The following is a 17,597-nucleotide window of genomic DNA, read 5'->3' on the forward strand; positions in this document are numbered from 1 at the left end:
TGGAGATTCACCAATCGCCCACCACATATAAACCCCGTGCCCTGAGGGGACAAGCACGGAATCACAGTTAAATGACCAGATAAACAGGGAGGCTAAAACATGGCGATCAGCTAACAAACCACACAGGCACTAGCACGACGCGGAGGGAAGGCTATTAAGGCTAGAGACGGTGAGAACAAAACCAATCTGAGGCACCACTAAGATTAAAAGCGAGGAGGACTCTTTGTGTCCATCATCCACCTCCCTTAGAACAGCAAATGACTAGTTCTGCACTTCACTCATTGTGACGGCTGCACTGTGTCTTTCAGCACCTTGCCGTGGTGTTACAATTCAATAGCACACTACTTTTCATTTGGTAATCGAATAACTATTTTACTATGAGCAAGAACAATCTGAGCAACATTGTTAACAACAGGCATTGATTGAAAAGTCATCGTTTGAGGAGCCAATATTAAATTAACTGGTAATCGTGTCACAGTCTACAGACACACACACTGCCACACTGAACCATGACTACTATAACCATTAAGGGCAATAACTGCAGCCATTTGGGACATGATTAGGATGATGTTAAGTGTTTGGGAGGGAGGTGTACTGTGACTCGCAACACATTTCCCTCCTCTACTATCACCTCCGCTAACAGGACTTGCCGCCTGGTTCAGAAGTCCTGTTAACACCGTGTGGAATTATATTCTCCATCAACATGAAAAATTAATTCTGACATTAATCCAAATGAAATCCAAGCCTTTAAATTCAAATGGAAATAATGGCATGGCCGACAAGGGCACTGGTCCAGTCCACAGTTAATCACCAATCACTCACCAATGGGTACCACATAGATAAATGGTATTGGACTGCATTTATATAGTGCCTTTTTTGTCTTCTTTGCCACCCAACGCGCCTGACATTCACTCATTCATACACACATTCACACACCGGCGGCGGCGTCAGCCATGCAAGGCGACAGCCAGCTCGTCTGGAGCAGTTAGGGTTAGGTGCCTTGCTCAGGGACACCTCGACACTCCGCTAGGAGGAGCCGGGGATCGAACCAGCAACCTTGCGGTTACCAGCCAACCCGCTCTACCCCCTGAGCTAATGCTGCCCCTGATAAGGATAAGGAGAGCATGGGCGTCAAACAGCCAGTACACCGCATATCCTAACATCCCATTTCCGATTACCATTTCTGCTTCGGCAGCACGCTGCTAACAGACAATTTTCTGGCACCTATTTCAGGCAGCAACAGCCTTAAGGCAACAGGCAAAACAGACTCCCTATAAGCCTGACTCGGTAACAAGGAACAGCATAAAGTAAATGAGTAACGGTATGCGAGTGCTGAGACGTATTTAACAGCTGCCCAGCGGGGCCCGCAGCAGAGAGCTGTCGCTGTGTGTGTGTGCCGACGGCCGCCTCCCCGGTAGAGACGGCGCACCGTAGCATGAATCTGAAATAGGAGGTCGGACCGGGCGAAGACTGCGCACCATCAGCGGAAAATGGAAAATACAATAAAATAAAAACCTATCCGCGTGACACGGACGGGGAACTCTGGGGAAGGAGTAGAAGAAGCGGAAGAAGAAGGAGGAGGAGGGTTTGGAACGGGTTGATCCTTCTCTTGTGTGCAGGGTAGACAGATGGGCTTTTGGAACAGAGGAAACACGGTGATACGCCACAGGCTGGCCCCTGAACACATTGTTCCTGCCGTTCCCAGAACCAGCGGTCACGCTCCTGCGGTGACACTGGGGCCAAGGTGCCACCAATCCAGCGAGTGGAAGAAAGAAGAACGGCCGTGGTGTGACCAATGCTGGGTGGGCGCGCGCGCGTGTGTGTGCACCGGCTCAATACCCTGCTACTGCTCTCCTCCCTCGGAAAATAAACCGTGTGGCTTTTTTTTTTAGGGTGGGGTATAGGGTGCTAATTAAAACCCACTCATTTAGTAAAATGTGCTCACGTCAAAGTGTAACTCTGACCAAACGGTGTGCACTATTACCAATGGTGAACACACATCGCGTGCCTTGTGTAAGCGCATGATTATGATTAGCGCTAGGATGCTGCCGTAGCTTGCGGCGTCACAATGGAGAGCCACGCATCCGGGTCTTATTGTGCACCACGCGGCAGCCATTGATCAGAGAACAGCAGGGACGACTAGGTATCACAGCCACAGGCCTCCGATGTGTTTTCTCTCACTGCAGTTATGACATGGTACTTATCACACTTTTATTATATCAGAGCCCGGAGCCCACTTTATTACACTCGGCTTGAGTGTGTGTGTGTGTGTCTGTGTGTGTACGCATGTGTGTGTGTGTGTGTGTGTGTATGCGTAGGGCCACTGCGGCTTGCCCATCTGAAACTTGATTACGGTCACGCAACTCGACATTATCGTCCACGCCAGCTTATCCTATTTTGGATTAGCGCTGGCATCTGACATTCTGAAAAAAATGTTTTTATTGTCCTCTGCCCGGCTCAACGGACCCTTGATCCCTGGCCTTTATGTTCACGCCTCTGGTCGAGGATACAACATCAGATTACCAGTGTTATTTAAACTCCATTTGATCCCCTGCCTCAACAGGAGGGAATACAGGAGGAAGGGGGGCGGGGCAGTGGGCGTGCCATTTGTGTAAATGCTTCATTGGACTTACAGCTAGGGTAGGTAATTTGGAGAAACCAGCCAGAGGAAGGTAGATTTGGACAGTATCCAACGTCAAACAGCCCACCGCTCTCTTCAGGCCTTTCTCCAAAGCCACTCCCCCAAAACACATGAATGGCTCGCTAGCTTTAGCATAAGTCTTATAGACTTGTGAAAGACTGGTCATGCACAATGGTGCAAGAGTAGGTAGGAAGAGAGGCAGGTAGGCTATCCAATCATTTAATTCGTGCTGGATGAAATGATCGGACAAGCTTATTACAGGCCAGCAACAGCCACAGACACCGGATTTGGATCTTTTCTTTTGTCAGAGTTGTTACTGTTAACATTTGTAAAGAGAGAATTTCCAAATATATGAAAGAAAATGCTTCTAAAATAAATTGCCTTCCCAAGCTTTTATAAGGAACACAATGCTGCATCCTGAACTTGAACAGTCTTCCTCCACTCCAACTCTATGCTGTCCCATCCTGGTTTGTACAGAAGATTTGTTTTAAATCGGGTGTCGCGAGACACCATCAGTCCTCATTTGAATCACTCAGAGGAGCCACTAAGAAACATTCAAGCAACAGAGCAGTATTAGCAAAGTAGTGGAACATTTAAATGAAGTTCCCTCAGGAAATGCAAGCTCCGAGTTCTCGGAAAACACTGTCTCTAATGCGGAAATAAAAACGTGGGAGTGAGCGTGCATATCAAACCCATTCATGGCCTGGTGCACTCATGCACCATGAGATAACACGGACACTCACTCATAAAGAAAGAAGGGGTCAAGGAGAAAGAACGACAGAACAACGCATGGCCGAACAAATTTTCAAAAGAGCTGCCATCTATGTCTCAGTGGAACCTTCTGGCTGTCAGCTCTGATCTGAGTCACCAACGCACATGCACACGCAGACAGACAGACAGACAGACAGACAGACAGACAGACAGACAGACAGAGACAGTACAATACTTACAATACTATCCATGAGACAATTCTTCCCCTGTTTCCCATCCGATGTCTGGCATCAGATAAAGTTAAACGCAAGAAAATGCATCTCCTTCAAAATAAAAGACCTGCCGATGGGTCCCTGGAGATAAGCAAACACCCACACACACACATTAGGCACATAACATATATTCACACACGCTGTGTTTATCAGTTCAAGCATCAAGGGGGGTTATTGTTTCATTAATATCAATTTATCAGGCCCCAACGATGAGATGTGTTTGATTTAGCCGTGGGCTAAGTACAACCCATACACGTTCTTTCTGTTGTTGCCTTTTGGTAATCGGGGCTCTGCATAGATATCCAAAGCGTGACTATCAATTAAATGAGCCTTGTGTACGGCCAGACCTTGGAAAAAAACACGGCTCTCATAATTCAGCGGGCTCAGCCCCTTGCAGCGATGCGGGGAGAAGCCGCACTGTGCCGTGAACAATGTGAATCAATACAAACCAATCTGAACCCAACAGGAGAAGATTGCTTTTTATTAAAGGACAGTGGTGCTGGAATAAGACTAATCACTTTCAGCAGGTTTTGTTCCCCCCTCTAAACCTTTAAGAATCCGAGCAGTGTTGGCTCAGGGTTGTCGTATGTGGTTGGTTTTTCCAACAAAACACGTCAAAACCACTGCTCTGCTGGTTTACTGGTATCGTTCCAGTCAGGCGTGCTGGGAGGGAAGGTGGCCTGATTCAAGGCTGCACCGGTTGCACTAAGTGGGGACCTCGTTTCCCTTCATTCATTTCGCTCGTAGCCGCTGAAGGCATTCAATTGAGTCACGCCCCCCGCCAGGTGACTCCTAATGTTGTAGTAAAGCTCTCCAGTCCCTCAGTATGGCCTGAATGGTAGGACATTTTCTTCTTGATTCCCTACCATAAAAGCCCAAATGCACAGGGTGATATTATTAAATTCCTCTCCAAAAGATACACTGCATATGCAGAGGATTGTGTTTTGTCTGACTGAATAAGCATACACCCTTGGTTTGAATCCCTCCACCGTGGCTATAACTGATTCAACAGCCTCCTCTCTCTTGAACTAGAAGACCCTCGACATTCTGAGCCTTCATTGTATGAAGGACAGACACACACACACAGAGAGAGAGAGAGAGAGAGAGAGAGAGAGAGAGAGAGAGAGAGAGAGGAGAGATGAGAGAGAGAGAGAGAGAGAGAGAGAGAGAGAGAGAGAGAGAGAGAGAGAGAGAGAGAGAGAGAGAGAGAGAGAGAGAGAGAGAGAGAGAGTGTGAGCAAGATGTCTAATGGGTTTTGCTGGAGAGGGGTGAGTCATCTCCTTGATACCGTACAACATACAGCTGAATGGATGTCGTCCAGCATGTATAATATATAACATGCACAAACACAAATGCTCATACTGAGGGGGTACTGTACACATTATCCTTTTATGCACACACACGTATGCAGACAGAAACACACACACAGCCGTTCAACCAGAGGACACATCTCAAGCAGACAGAAACCCATTTACACACCCACACACACACACCTAAGGACATTAACCAAGCCTGAACACCAATACCAATCTTTATTTCCCATTCTGCGACAAAAGATTGATGAATAATACAAAAAACATGACACTCACAAAAAAAGAGCTTCACTGGTTCCAATTATTTTGAAAATCCTGTGTAGAATCACTTAAGGTCTGGGTGTGGCAAGACCAGGAACACTACAACACAGCCGCCTTCTATGTAATGCACAGTACACTTTGGGCAGGTAGCCATGTGCGGGTCAAATGTGTCAACGTAAATTATAATTTTTTATGCACACACACACACAAACACACACACACATAGACTAAAGGCCAATTTCCACCAGAACCGTCACAGAAGCATCACAGCAGTAAAACGTTCGCCGAAGACAATAGAAACCAATATAGTCAATGTAGGCTATTCCACTGGATATGGTAGCGGCACGGAACCGTCCCCAAACCGGCATTTACCATACTTGCCTCTTCTATTTTTGAAAGTTGCCGGTTCGCAGCCGTGTCTCAGAACACTTCTACAGCCAATCAGTGTGCATTTGCTCATGAATATTCATGCGCCCACATCGACCCCTATGCAATTCACTAACGGTAATATTATACAGTCTATCTGGTCTATATGGTATCAATAGCTAATCAGTGTCACCTTGCTAATGGTTGAATACTACAACAATAATGTAGGATTTGCTACAGACTAACAGACAGCATTACTTATTTTAATCTAAAAGCCTACCCATTTTGAAAACAGTCCAACACACTACGCTTCGAATTCACCCAAGGCTGAATTAAAAGTACATGTTTTTCTAAATGTTGGTCATCAACGAGGTTGTAAAGTAGTAACTTCGGGCACATCTGTCAAAATGAACATTTTTTTCTTCCGACGTGTTTACGATCTTTATTCATTCATTGCGCCGCGGCCGAACTGAAGAGGATATTCTCTGATATTATGAATCTTAAAGACTGTGTCGGGTCTCCGACTCTCTGGTACTTCCACAACAAGTAAAGACTCGTAGTGAGGGTTATCTCGGCCATGGTAGGGAAGGAATTGGGGGAAAGGAACTTTGGCTTTGACTCTGAACAGCGACAGGAGGAGAAAGGGATTGTTGCTGTATGCGGACTCCCGGAGGAGCTCCTCTTGCCGATTGATACATTAACGTTACGAAAAGTCAGTAAGGAGTTCAGTCAGAAGTCAACAGCTGAAATATGGATGATGAATGGTTGATCATCGAGGTGGAAGAACACTATGACCTGTCCTGTGACGTCGCAGCCGCAACGTGTCCGGACCGCTTCCAGTGGGGATTGCAGTATGGAACACAGCTGCTTCGCTGCCGTGACACTTCCGTGACGGTTCTGGTGGAAATTGGCCTTAAGACTTTCAATGGTATGAAAAGTGAAAGACACAACGACCATGCGCAACCACTCACATGGAGACTGTAGTGTTGACACAAAGAGACAGAGAGAGAAAGAGAGTGAGAGAGAAAGAGAGAGAGAGTGAGTGAGAGGCACAGAGAACGATAGAAAGAAAGGTAGAGAGAGAAAAATAAGAGACCTAGTTGAATGAAAGCACTCAACCGTTTGTTGAAGGAAAGGACCTTAATGTATCGGCCAGAAAACAGATGGAGGCAACCCGCTACGCGCTACAATGATATCTAAATATGTAGCACATAGGATGGACGGACAGACGGACGGACAGACGGACGGATGGATAGATACCATGCAAGCTCCTCCCTCAGCCAATCACAGTTCCCCAGCCGTCAGTTGTGCTGTTGGTGTGCATTAAGGCCATTACAGTGGAGAACATTTATATGCTTGAACGCCTCTTGTCAGGGAACCTACTGCGGAGGACACAGTGTCCAGTGGGTGTGCTGGGATCGGGGGTTGGGATTCTCTGTCAGCCCAGATTAGCTTCTACCTTTGATACGGGGCCGTATCGCTGCACCACTGGAATGGGATTGGGGAAGTGAATTGAGTGCGCTTTGAAGTTTGAAGCCCGGCATTGCAAAGCCCCAACGCAGGAGTACGGATAATTTGAGTTCATGCACGTGTGCATGACACACGCACACGCACACACACACACACACACACACACACACACACACACACACACACACACCTTTACATTATGGTTCACAGTACAAGCAATTCTTAAAGAAGCACGTGCTCTTTAAAAACACAGGGGACAAGTAAACCTTGATGTGTGTGTGGAGGGTGTGTGTGTGTGTGTGTGTGTGTGTGTGTGTGTGTGTGTGTGTGTGTGTGTGTGTGTGTGTGTGTGTGTGTGTGTGTGTGTGTGTGTGTGTGTAACATGGATAATTGCATTCTCCTAATCTGTACATTGTGCTGATCTTCTGTCCGCCAGTAAAATGCTAAACGTCAATGAATGAATGCATTGAATAGAAAGGCCAATACTTTGCACATACATTCCTCTTTTCGGATACACTGAAAGGCTGTGATATATTTGCAACAGTGACACTCACCGCACTTCAGTCGCACTACAATGTAACAATTGAGCTCCGAATTCATACGCACCCAATTGCAAGGGTACAAAAAAAGCTAAAGCAAAGCAAACGTGAAGGCCTCTCCAACATAAAATGGTGTATGGAGGGAACAGCAGCTCCTTACGCCTGACTGAGAAGCCCTCCTCCCCTCTCTCTCCCCCTTGTGAAAACCAATAGCATCCATACTGGGCCGTCCATCTCTCGTTCTCGCTGCGTGGATTCAATAGTGGCTGGCTAAGTAGGAGCACATGATGCGAGCCGCACCCGGGCGGGGGGGGGGGTGGGGGGGGGGTGACAAGGGGTCAGGGGGGAGCACTCTCAGGGTCCGGAGGCCACACCACGACACCGCCTGCTTCACCAGGGGCGGGGGAAAAAAAAGAGAAAAGCATGATGTGGCTTAAAGGATGAGGTGTCAAAGGTCGCTGTGTTTGCAATCTGCAGCTTGTCACTTGGTCAGAGGCAATTAGGCAGGGAGGAGGAGACGGGGGGGGGGGGGTCGGAGCGAGGGGGGGGCGGGGGAGGCGGAGGAGGAGGAGGAGCGGTCTGGCTCCCTTATCATCCACTAGCCTTTTCAGTTCTCTGGCTCTGTAAGGCGTTCTTTACAGAGCATCGCCCCGAGTGACCAACCTCCATCCGGACCACAGAAGCAGCACCTCCATTGAAACCCAGTCCTAAGAGGATGAGAGTGTGTGGGTCGGTGGGAGGGCGGTGGAGACGAGGTGAGGGGACGTGGGTGGGTTGTTGATGCTGCTAACGGGCCTCATCCCAATCTCTCACTCCAAAGGTCGGCGACGGAGCTGCCCCGTCCACTAGCAATGCTACTGTTGATGCAGCGAAACGGAAAGAAAAGAGGGCGGTGGAGCATTGGAAAGAGAGGGGGGGAGGGAGAGAGAGAGAGAGAGTAGAGAGAGAACCCCAGGTTGGATGGAAAAGGAGTGGAGTGAGAGAGGAAGAGGAGAGGCGAGATGAGAGGCTGGAGGAGAGAGAAATTAGAAGGAGAGCGAGAGATTGAAAACAGAGGGGGTTGGGCCAGATGACATGGAAAGCAGAGAGGGAAGGAGAGTCGGGGTGGGAGGCAGGGTGGGCTGAGAGCGAAGAGCAGATTCACATCAGACTGGTCAGTCTCTTGTATGTGCATCTTTCAGCAGCCTCTACTCTAGAGAGTGTGTGTGTGAAGTGTGTGTGTGTGTGTGTGGAACGGCCAGTCAGTGGTGCCAGTATCTAGTGTCGGCAGCCGGGCTGGGACATAAATCAAGTGTGTCAGTTGGCTTCTGGTCACATGCTGCACAGCGGGGTAGCTTATTCTTTTTAATCTACTGTGACCCCACTTGTCATCTCTAGATGTGGCCTGCCTGTGTGCACTGGTGGGTCTGCCTCCGTTTGTGAGCTACGTGTAGCCTCCCCACCCGGACCCGTACTCGAGTTTTGTTTTCTTGTTTAGGCTTTTTATGTTTGTAACTTTCACCGTAGCTCACCCGTTGACTAACTACTCGGTATCGACCACGTCATCAAATCGCACCACCTGAGATGGTATCGTTGTCATAACGACACAGCGACTGTCAGTGGCGAACTTGTTTCACATCAGGAACCCTCGTGGTGTTCGGCCCATAAAGACGCCGCTGATGTTTGGCCATCCAATTAATCAGTGGCTGTAAACAACATCCAAACTGTGCACCCGTTGAATAGCCCATTAACTCTCTGTCGTTGGAACGTTCCGCTGAGTGATCCCCACGGACACACACACACACACACACACACACACATGCAGACCCACACGCACGCATGCACGCACAGACACACAAAAAAGCGCGCACACACACACACACACACAAAAAAAACACACACGGACAGACACACCACACCAATCACCCACACCAGCCAAACACACAAGCATTCACACACACACACACACACACACACACACACACACACACACAACACACACACACACACACACACACACACACACACACACACACACACACACACACACACACACACACACACACACACACAAAATATAGACGTACACACACACAGACACACACACACACACGCAGTAGCACAACATTCTGCTGCTAAGCAGCACCATATTCTAATCGGTCACACTCTGACCTGCGAGAAGGATCCAGCATTTTAAAGACCATTCTTTAACATAATGCAGTTTATAACTATGCTCAAAAAGGAGGTTACAACACTATGGAAATGAAATGGATGTCGCGGACCCACATCCACAGAATAGAGGGGAAGAAGAAATGAGGGCGGAGGGGCCAGCAGTGCGTATTGGCTAATTCCAGCCATGCAAGCGCAAGGCTGTTGATAGCTGAGATAAATGTGGGGCTGCGTGCTCTGAACTCATTAGTCAGGAAGAATACGATCTGCAATGCATGTCGACTTATTGGCCGCCAGCGATGTGGTATCAGGGAGGGTGGGGGAGGCTGACATACTGAATGATCCTACCCCTCTCCCAACTCAAGACCGAGTCGAATGCTTCCAACAGCCGTCAGCAAACCCCATGCCAGAGAGGGGGGAAGTACGAGGGAAGGGAACGGCAAAGGGAGACGCTGGGATAGTGGAGGCGGTAGATAGGGAATGTTTTTCTACGAACACACATTCACACACACAAACACACACACACGCCAATCTGCTAAACCAGGACACAGCCCTACTCCTTAACCTCTCCCCTCGAACAACGATATTATTGTTGCTGTATAGAACAAAAAAAAGAGTCTTCTAAAGAGCACAGTATGAAGTCTCAGAAGCAGAAGAAATCAGAACGGGGCCCCGGGTGGAGCCGATGCAAAACACCTCAAAACAAAAAAAAAAAAACACGGAACCTGCTATTGCTCATGGGCAAAATATAAGCAGTAGCAGTGTGCCGTGATGATGTTAGCTAGGAGCTCAGCCAAAAGCGCACCCCACTAATGAGGAGAAAACAGAACTTAGAGAGAACGCCTTCTTCAGAAATATAAACAATATCTAGCGGCTCAGTAAAGTCTCAGTAAATGCGTTCGTATATATTCAGTGCAAATGAGACGAGTAGCATCTCATCGCAGTTCTTTTCCACCAACAACATGTTTTCTGCAAATTACCAACGAAAGTGAATGAAAATGGTCGAACTCTGAAATTAAGGAAGAAGAGAGAATTGCAAAGTAATGACCAACGGAGAGCTCATCTCAGATGAACCCCCCCCCCCCCCCAAAGACACCTCCATGCCTCGCCCCCAATGTGCGTTGTGTGTGAGGGCCTGTAAGAGGTGATGTACCAAAGGAAATGGACGAGTGGGGTCGAAGGAGTGTTCAAAGTGGTGCCACTGCGACCCATGGAGAGCCACGCAGCGCTGTATGTCAGAACTAAAGACGCTTCATCCGTTGTTGGCCGCTTGAAGCGTAGCCCGGAGCCATCTACTCCCTGCGCTCTGGCAACCATTATACTTTAGCCGCTGAGTGTTTATATGGAGGCTACGATGCCTTAGTGCAGATCGCCCAATCTGTAGCAGTGCGATGTTAGAGTTAATGCCCATAGTCAGCTCCAAGGGCTGCATACCAAGTCATGTATGAGAGTGCTCAGCTGCGTGGGGGTTAGACATGAGGCCAAGCTGCCCGGGAAGGAGAAGCAATGGCGGACATGAATAGAAGTATCGGATGGGAGAAAACACAAAAATTATAGAGCTGTTGTTTCTAGCTATTGATTGTGCGTTCGTATGAGTGTATTTGTTGGGTCGAACTTCGAGAACATGCTCCCACAGTAAGAGAATGTTATCTGTCATCTGAGGCCAACAGGCAAAACTCTGAAATATACGGCTTAAAAACTGTTTTTAAAAACACGTTTCCACCCCCCCCCCCCCACACAGTTCATTCACTCTCAACGCCTTTTCTTATGCGCACGTCCAGACCACTCAAGCCAACTGTGGATGTCCAGTTCACAACACACTATTACATCCATCGTTTCCATCATGCCCATCAATAAAGCAACACTAGTTGATCCCATAAACTCTGTTTTTAAAGGTGGAAAGTGCAGACGGTAGGCAAAAACCTACCACCACGCTGACTATATCTAGCAGGCATAGTGGGAACCTGACCTCACCTCTCTCCTCCCGCTAACACCGCTCTATGCAACATTCCGTCTCCAACCACCCTTGAACACTGACGATTCCTATCTCACTTGTTACGGAAAATAATTCCTTTAAAACCCAGGGAGTACATGCATATCTCCACCGAGATGTAATCTCGCTTGTCCTGCCTGGCTTCCGCTGGAAAGTTCACAGAGGTCTGAGGAAGATTCGAGCACAACAGTTGGAGCCCGGAAAAGAGCAGAGACACAGTGACGATGCTGAATATGGTCCTCTGCTTTAAGCAATGTTTAATCAAAGTCAAGCCACAGCACAATGTGTGATGCAGACTACTCACACACACACACACACACACACACACACACACACACACACACACACACACACACACACACACACCCTTAAGCTAAGAAAGCCGCTCTCTCTCTATACAGCGTATTTGTAAAGGAATTTACAGTATATGCACTCGGATGGCCTTTGTTATAATTGGGCAGAGATGGAAAAAAAAAAAAAAACAGGTTACTTGTTCATCCCCCAGCCTCTCCTCCCTCTCCCTCTCTCCCTCTGTCTCTGTAAAGGTCTGCTCATGCATGATGAATCGTCTTGAGCAGTTCAACAATCAAGTGCAGAGATGTCTGCTTCAACAGTCATTCATTACCACCTTGCGGACCAGCCATTAGGCTGCCATGGTGACAGGAGGGGGGGAGGGGGCACATGAAACTTAGGCACACACACACAAACAAACATACACAGACATGTGCATGGGGGGGAGAGAGAGAGGGGCTTGTGAGAGGGAGCTGAGGGCTGACCGATGAAAAAGAGGCTGGAGAAGGGGGCTAGTGGAGAGAGGAGTGAAAAAGGAGAGGAGCGGGAACTGTCCAAGGTGCTGAAAGTAGCTGACGTGGTGACCCTGTATCGTCCTCACCTCAAACGTCAGCGTGCTTTAAACCCCCCTGCGTTGCAGCGGCGGTGGAGAGCACCGCTGTCACTTTCACCTTCAGCAGAAAACTCACTGCAGATAGCCGGTGGTATTCATGAAATGTCCAGGCCTCCTCTCCTCCCCTCCCCCCCTCAAAATGAAAGCAGAATAATCCTCCCCTCAGTGCAGTTCGGTTAACCCGTGGTGTGGTGCCAGTGATTTTGGATTCAGTCCACAGACCCAGGCTCCATTTCACTGTCTCATGCCACCAACTCAAAAAGAAGACGAAAAGAAAATTGCTCATTAAAATATTTTTTTAAATCCAAACTCCTACAGCTGGATATCACCCCCTGGGACAGTAGAGGCTTGTGACACTATTTGCTAATCATTACCACTCAGTTGCGCACACACACACACACACACACACACACACACACACACACACACACACACACACACACACACACACACACACACACACACACACACACACACACACACACACAGATACACATGTGCACATGCACCCACACACGCAAATGCAAATGCATTAATGGTTTGCCAAAGCCTGAATTGTGCCTTTGGGCTTTCCTGTCTATAGCTTTGCATTCTTTTTGTGATTCATTTATATGTTAATGTTTGTGCAGATATTGTGCTTGTGTTATGGTGAATTGTGCTTGTATGGAAGCAGCACAGCATGGATTCTTAAATAATGAGGTATTGTTTAGAATTACATTGCGTCTGATCCCAAAGGCAAGAATCAGTTCGATATTTTCCTTACATGACATGGAAGAAAAAGTTATATTCTTTGTTTCCATGTTCACCCTCTATCATCAGTTGTCGTAGCCTCGTAGCCTACTATTCAGAGTTTGGAACTTGCCTTGCTATCATTTCACATTCAAACCACTATCAAAGGCAGCAACACATATGCCTTAACTAGTCATCAAAAACAATTTTCACTGGTTATTTTCTCCAGTCGACCAGTGGCACATTCACACATTCAGATATCACAGCTATAGGTAATGTTATGCAACAGGTCATCCAGTAGCAACCTTGAGGTAACGGACTCCAATAACGGACTGTTCAACCGCGGATGGCGTCGACGGGGGAATGATGTCACGAGTCCGTAAATAAGGGTTCTATTTTTCCCGCGCACTGCAGAGACCAGGCGGGTGTGGTGACTGCATTAAAAATAAGAGCCCCCTAAAAAAATTCTTCGAGGCATTGTGTGTAGACATCTCCGAGGCGGCACCTCCTCCCTATTTTCAATCACCCTCTCCTACCACCCCTCCCCCAGCACGAACGTGCCCTGAAGTTCAAAACATTAATCTGTTGCCACGTCCATTTACAAAATTGCCGATCGCGCTTTGAGTCTCGCGCTGACAGCCACAAGGTGCCAAGTGACGGTGCGCCGTGGAGCGCGTCTCCCCAGCACCAGCCTGGCTACTAAACAGGGCTACACACACACACACACACACACACACACACACACACACACACACACACACACACACACACACACACACACACACACACACACACACACACACACACACACACACACACACACACACACACAGCTACAGCCCTGCACAATGGCACCATGTTACACATATGCTTCTCCACCTGACAACCTCTTAGTATTCCGTACACACAGCCCACTTTGTGGGGGTAAATCTATGCCGGTTTCTTCTCTCTCTCTCTCCCCCCCCCACCCCTGTATACCAGTCTCTTCTATGCGGCTTTTCGAGCCTCGTTCATTTCATACGCGAACGACAACAGCATGGCAAATCAGCTCAATACATCAAGAAAATGCAGGTAAATGGCAAGTGGAATCACAGCGGTGGCATCTCCAGAACAACACTCGCATGCTCACACGGATAACTGACCTCCCAGTCTAACGAATCCCACTCTTCGGTAAACATCCGGAGGATTTCTGTTCATCCAAAAGCGTACTAAGCGCGGCGGCTGTACGGAACGACTGAGCGGTGTAATGCCATTGCGCCTTTAGTATTATCCTCATTAAATCAATTTCAACAGGGCACGTCGTCGAGGAGAAGGCATTCGCCGGAAAAAAAAAAACGTTGCAAGAAAACGCCGAAGCCAACTTTACAAAAAAAAAAGAGCCGGAATAGATTCACGACGCTACTATGGTCGACGATCGAAGGTTTTTTTTTTGGGGGGGGGGGGGGTAGTCGACGAGGATTGGACCAATTAGCGCACCACTGGCGCTCGCGGGCGAATCGCTACTGACAAGCGCTACTTTCTATCGAGCATCGCTTCGATCTCAGCCGCCGCTCAGGGAAGAGGCGGTAGACTACACACCACGCAACTTCTCCGGTCCGACACGCACGGGGAGGGAAAGGATCGTATGGCGTATATTCCACATCCAAAGAGAGAATCCCAACAAACGCGAGGGGGTGATCACCAAAAAAAGAAATCCTTCCCCTCTCCAACCAGAGGATAATCAGGCAACCAAAAAAAAAAAAAAAAAAGGAGAAAAAGAGCCAGCAATAAGTGCTTCTTCTTCTTCTCGGAGCAGCACGTGACCCACGTCTGTTCCTTTGTGGGAAAAGGGATGCATTTGATCCATTATAGCACCAAGCAAGATAAAACAGCTAAGAGGGGTGGGAGGTTGGGGTGGGGGGAATTTAGATTGCTCACAGTGTGTGTGTGTGTGTGTGTGTGTGTGTGTGTGTGTGTGTGTGTGTGTGTGTGCACGTGTGTGCTTGCGCGTGCGCGTGTGGGGAGGAGGTCGGAGGAGGAGGATTTTTTTCTCTTTTCTCTCCATAGAGGCTACTCACCATTAGCACAGCAAAGTTATTATGATGAGTGCAATGAATGGTGGTCGTGTTGCCCGCGGAGCCCGTTATGTGGCACCCCTCTGCCCGCCAACCACCGTGCCCATCGAGTAGGTCGAAATCCCAGTAGGCGGCAGTGGGGTCTACACCCAGTGCGAAGTGCCTGAGATTAATGGTAACGGAGTGCACGGTGGTTCCAAGGATGCACCCATCTGTAAAACAAAATACAACCAAACAATAAATAAACAAGTCAGTGAGAGCAACACATGGCAATAAGGTGGAGGAAGTGCAGCGGGGGAAAGTGCGTGGGTTTGATATGAGCTAAAAACACGAGCACGCGGTGGGAGACACGTCTCATTAGTAACACACACACACACACACACACACACACACACACACACACACACACTCACACACACACACACACACACACACACACACACACACTACACGCGTGCATGACCACATGGATACACCGTCACGCGTGCACAGTGCACATGTCGTGTTTCGCCTTTATGCAGATCACAAACACAAACACAATATCAGCCTCACGTTGTTCCAGTCAACACGCCGGCGCCACACTTCGCTATACCGTTGTTTTTTTCCGGTTTACTAACACGAAATACACAAGAAAATAAGTAGCCTATGTCTGCTTCAAATCTGCTGCGTAAATTTAAATTTCCCCGACAGCATATGGCCAGGCGATATCGACTCAATATCCCGGGTCCATAATAATTACAATATTCAAAAACAAAGTTGCATTACAGTGCACAAAAACACCGCGTTGCATCAATGATGTCCACATTTAGTACAACAGCAGATTGACGTAATATCCATTCGCTGGAGCAAGCATGTTGTCTGAGCCGCTCGTGCAGCGTTGACATCACACACACACGCACACACACAACATGATGATAAAAATGGATTTCCCCCCTTACCTAATTTGGTGAAAGCAACTGGTGTTGAAACGCTCCTACGTTTCCCGTCATCTGCAAGATTTGACGAATTCCCCGTGCAAGGGAATAGTTTCCCATTGCGAAAGACAATAAACTGCAGCTTGCAAGTGGAGTTATCAACAGATTGCACCGCGGTGGAGACAGGCGGAGCAGCCAGCGGTACATGGATCGAGGCGACTGCCACTGAGTTCTGCGGATGAAACAAAAAAAAGAAAAGGGAATAAAAATTAAATAATGACACAGATGTGCAGGGGGAGGGGAGCGGGCGAGGTTGCTCTATTAGAGAAATACTCCCGATTTGGCGTTTTCTCGCCTAAGACTGAACAGAGAGACCTGAAGTGGTCAGGGAACGAGCATCACGCGGTAGGTTTAAAGTGCTCTCTGCGCCTACTTGGTCAGGCGCCCTGCCGCAGAAGGGGAAATGGTTCTTACCATCTCAGCTCGAGGGCACATCAACACAACACGCAGCTTGATTTAAAGAGACAACCGGTCCTGACTTTATCTTCTTCTGCCATCTAACGCTACACGAAATATATATATTATATATATATATATATATATATTTTATAGATATAGATAATTTTTATATGCCATTTTTATATGCCACACATATATATATGAAGGAAGAAAGTAAGCATTGTTCAAGGGCTGTGTGTGTGGAACCTAGTGAGCTGGCCTGAATTTAAGACTCAGACCAACAAGCATGCAGGACGTAAACGCTGCCTCTTACCCTATAATGTCATGTGTTTACATGGAAATATATACAATTATAGTACATATTGTTGGCACAACACTATTTGCATGATTCTTCAAACCTGAGCGAGGAACTTTAACACAGCAGTTTACCAATCTAAGATAATGCCGATGATTCACGTTCCTTGTCAACTCAGTCAGTTGTTTGTTTGTTTTTCTGGCTGCAGTCTCGTCATCCTCCACCGTGAAGGAATCAGCACTTCAGGCTCGAAGTAGGAGAGAGAATGTGTGTGTTTCTGTGTGTGTGTGTGTGTGTGTGTGTGATGATTGCGCGTGCGTGTGTGCGTGTGTAGGCTTTTTTAACAATGTATACGCCCACAGCATGGCCTTCCATCGTTTAAGGGTACAGTCTCTTGAGGCACAAATCGGAACAATCCAGCCTTGGCAGAGTCAAGCAGCCAAATTTGTTAATCGAGTGGAACGCGTCCTCCTCTCTCGCTCTCTCTCTCTCGGCTCTGTACGATGCGACCGAACCGGAACAGTCTCT

General features: G+C 47.9%; 1 protein-coding gene across 2 annotated transcripts in view; it reads right to left on the minus strand.

The window, feature by feature from the left end:
- The window catches only part of adgra1b (adhesion G protein-coupled receptor A1b), a 111,774-nt gene that overhangs the window by 30,555 nt on the left and 63,622 nt on the right, over window positions 1-17,597 (minus strand). For both annotated transcript variants that reach the window (XM_084470534.1, XM_084470533.1), the window contains 2 exons: window positions 16,340-16,547; window positions 15,405-15,613 (listed from right to left, as the gene is read on the minus strand). In XM_084470534.1, the coding sequence (XP_084326660.1) occupies window positions 15,405-15,613; window positions 16,340-16,547 (417 nt within the window). The remainder of the gene's footprint in view (window positions 1-15,404; window positions 15,614-16,339; window positions 16,548-17,597) is intronic.

Source organism: Micromesistius poutassou (assembly GCF_964030765.1).
Source record: "Micromesistius poutassou genome assembly, chromosome: 7".
Classification (NCBI taxonomy): Eukaryota; Metazoa; Chordata; class Actinopteri; order Gadiformes; family Gadidae; genus Micromesistius; species Micromesistius poutassou.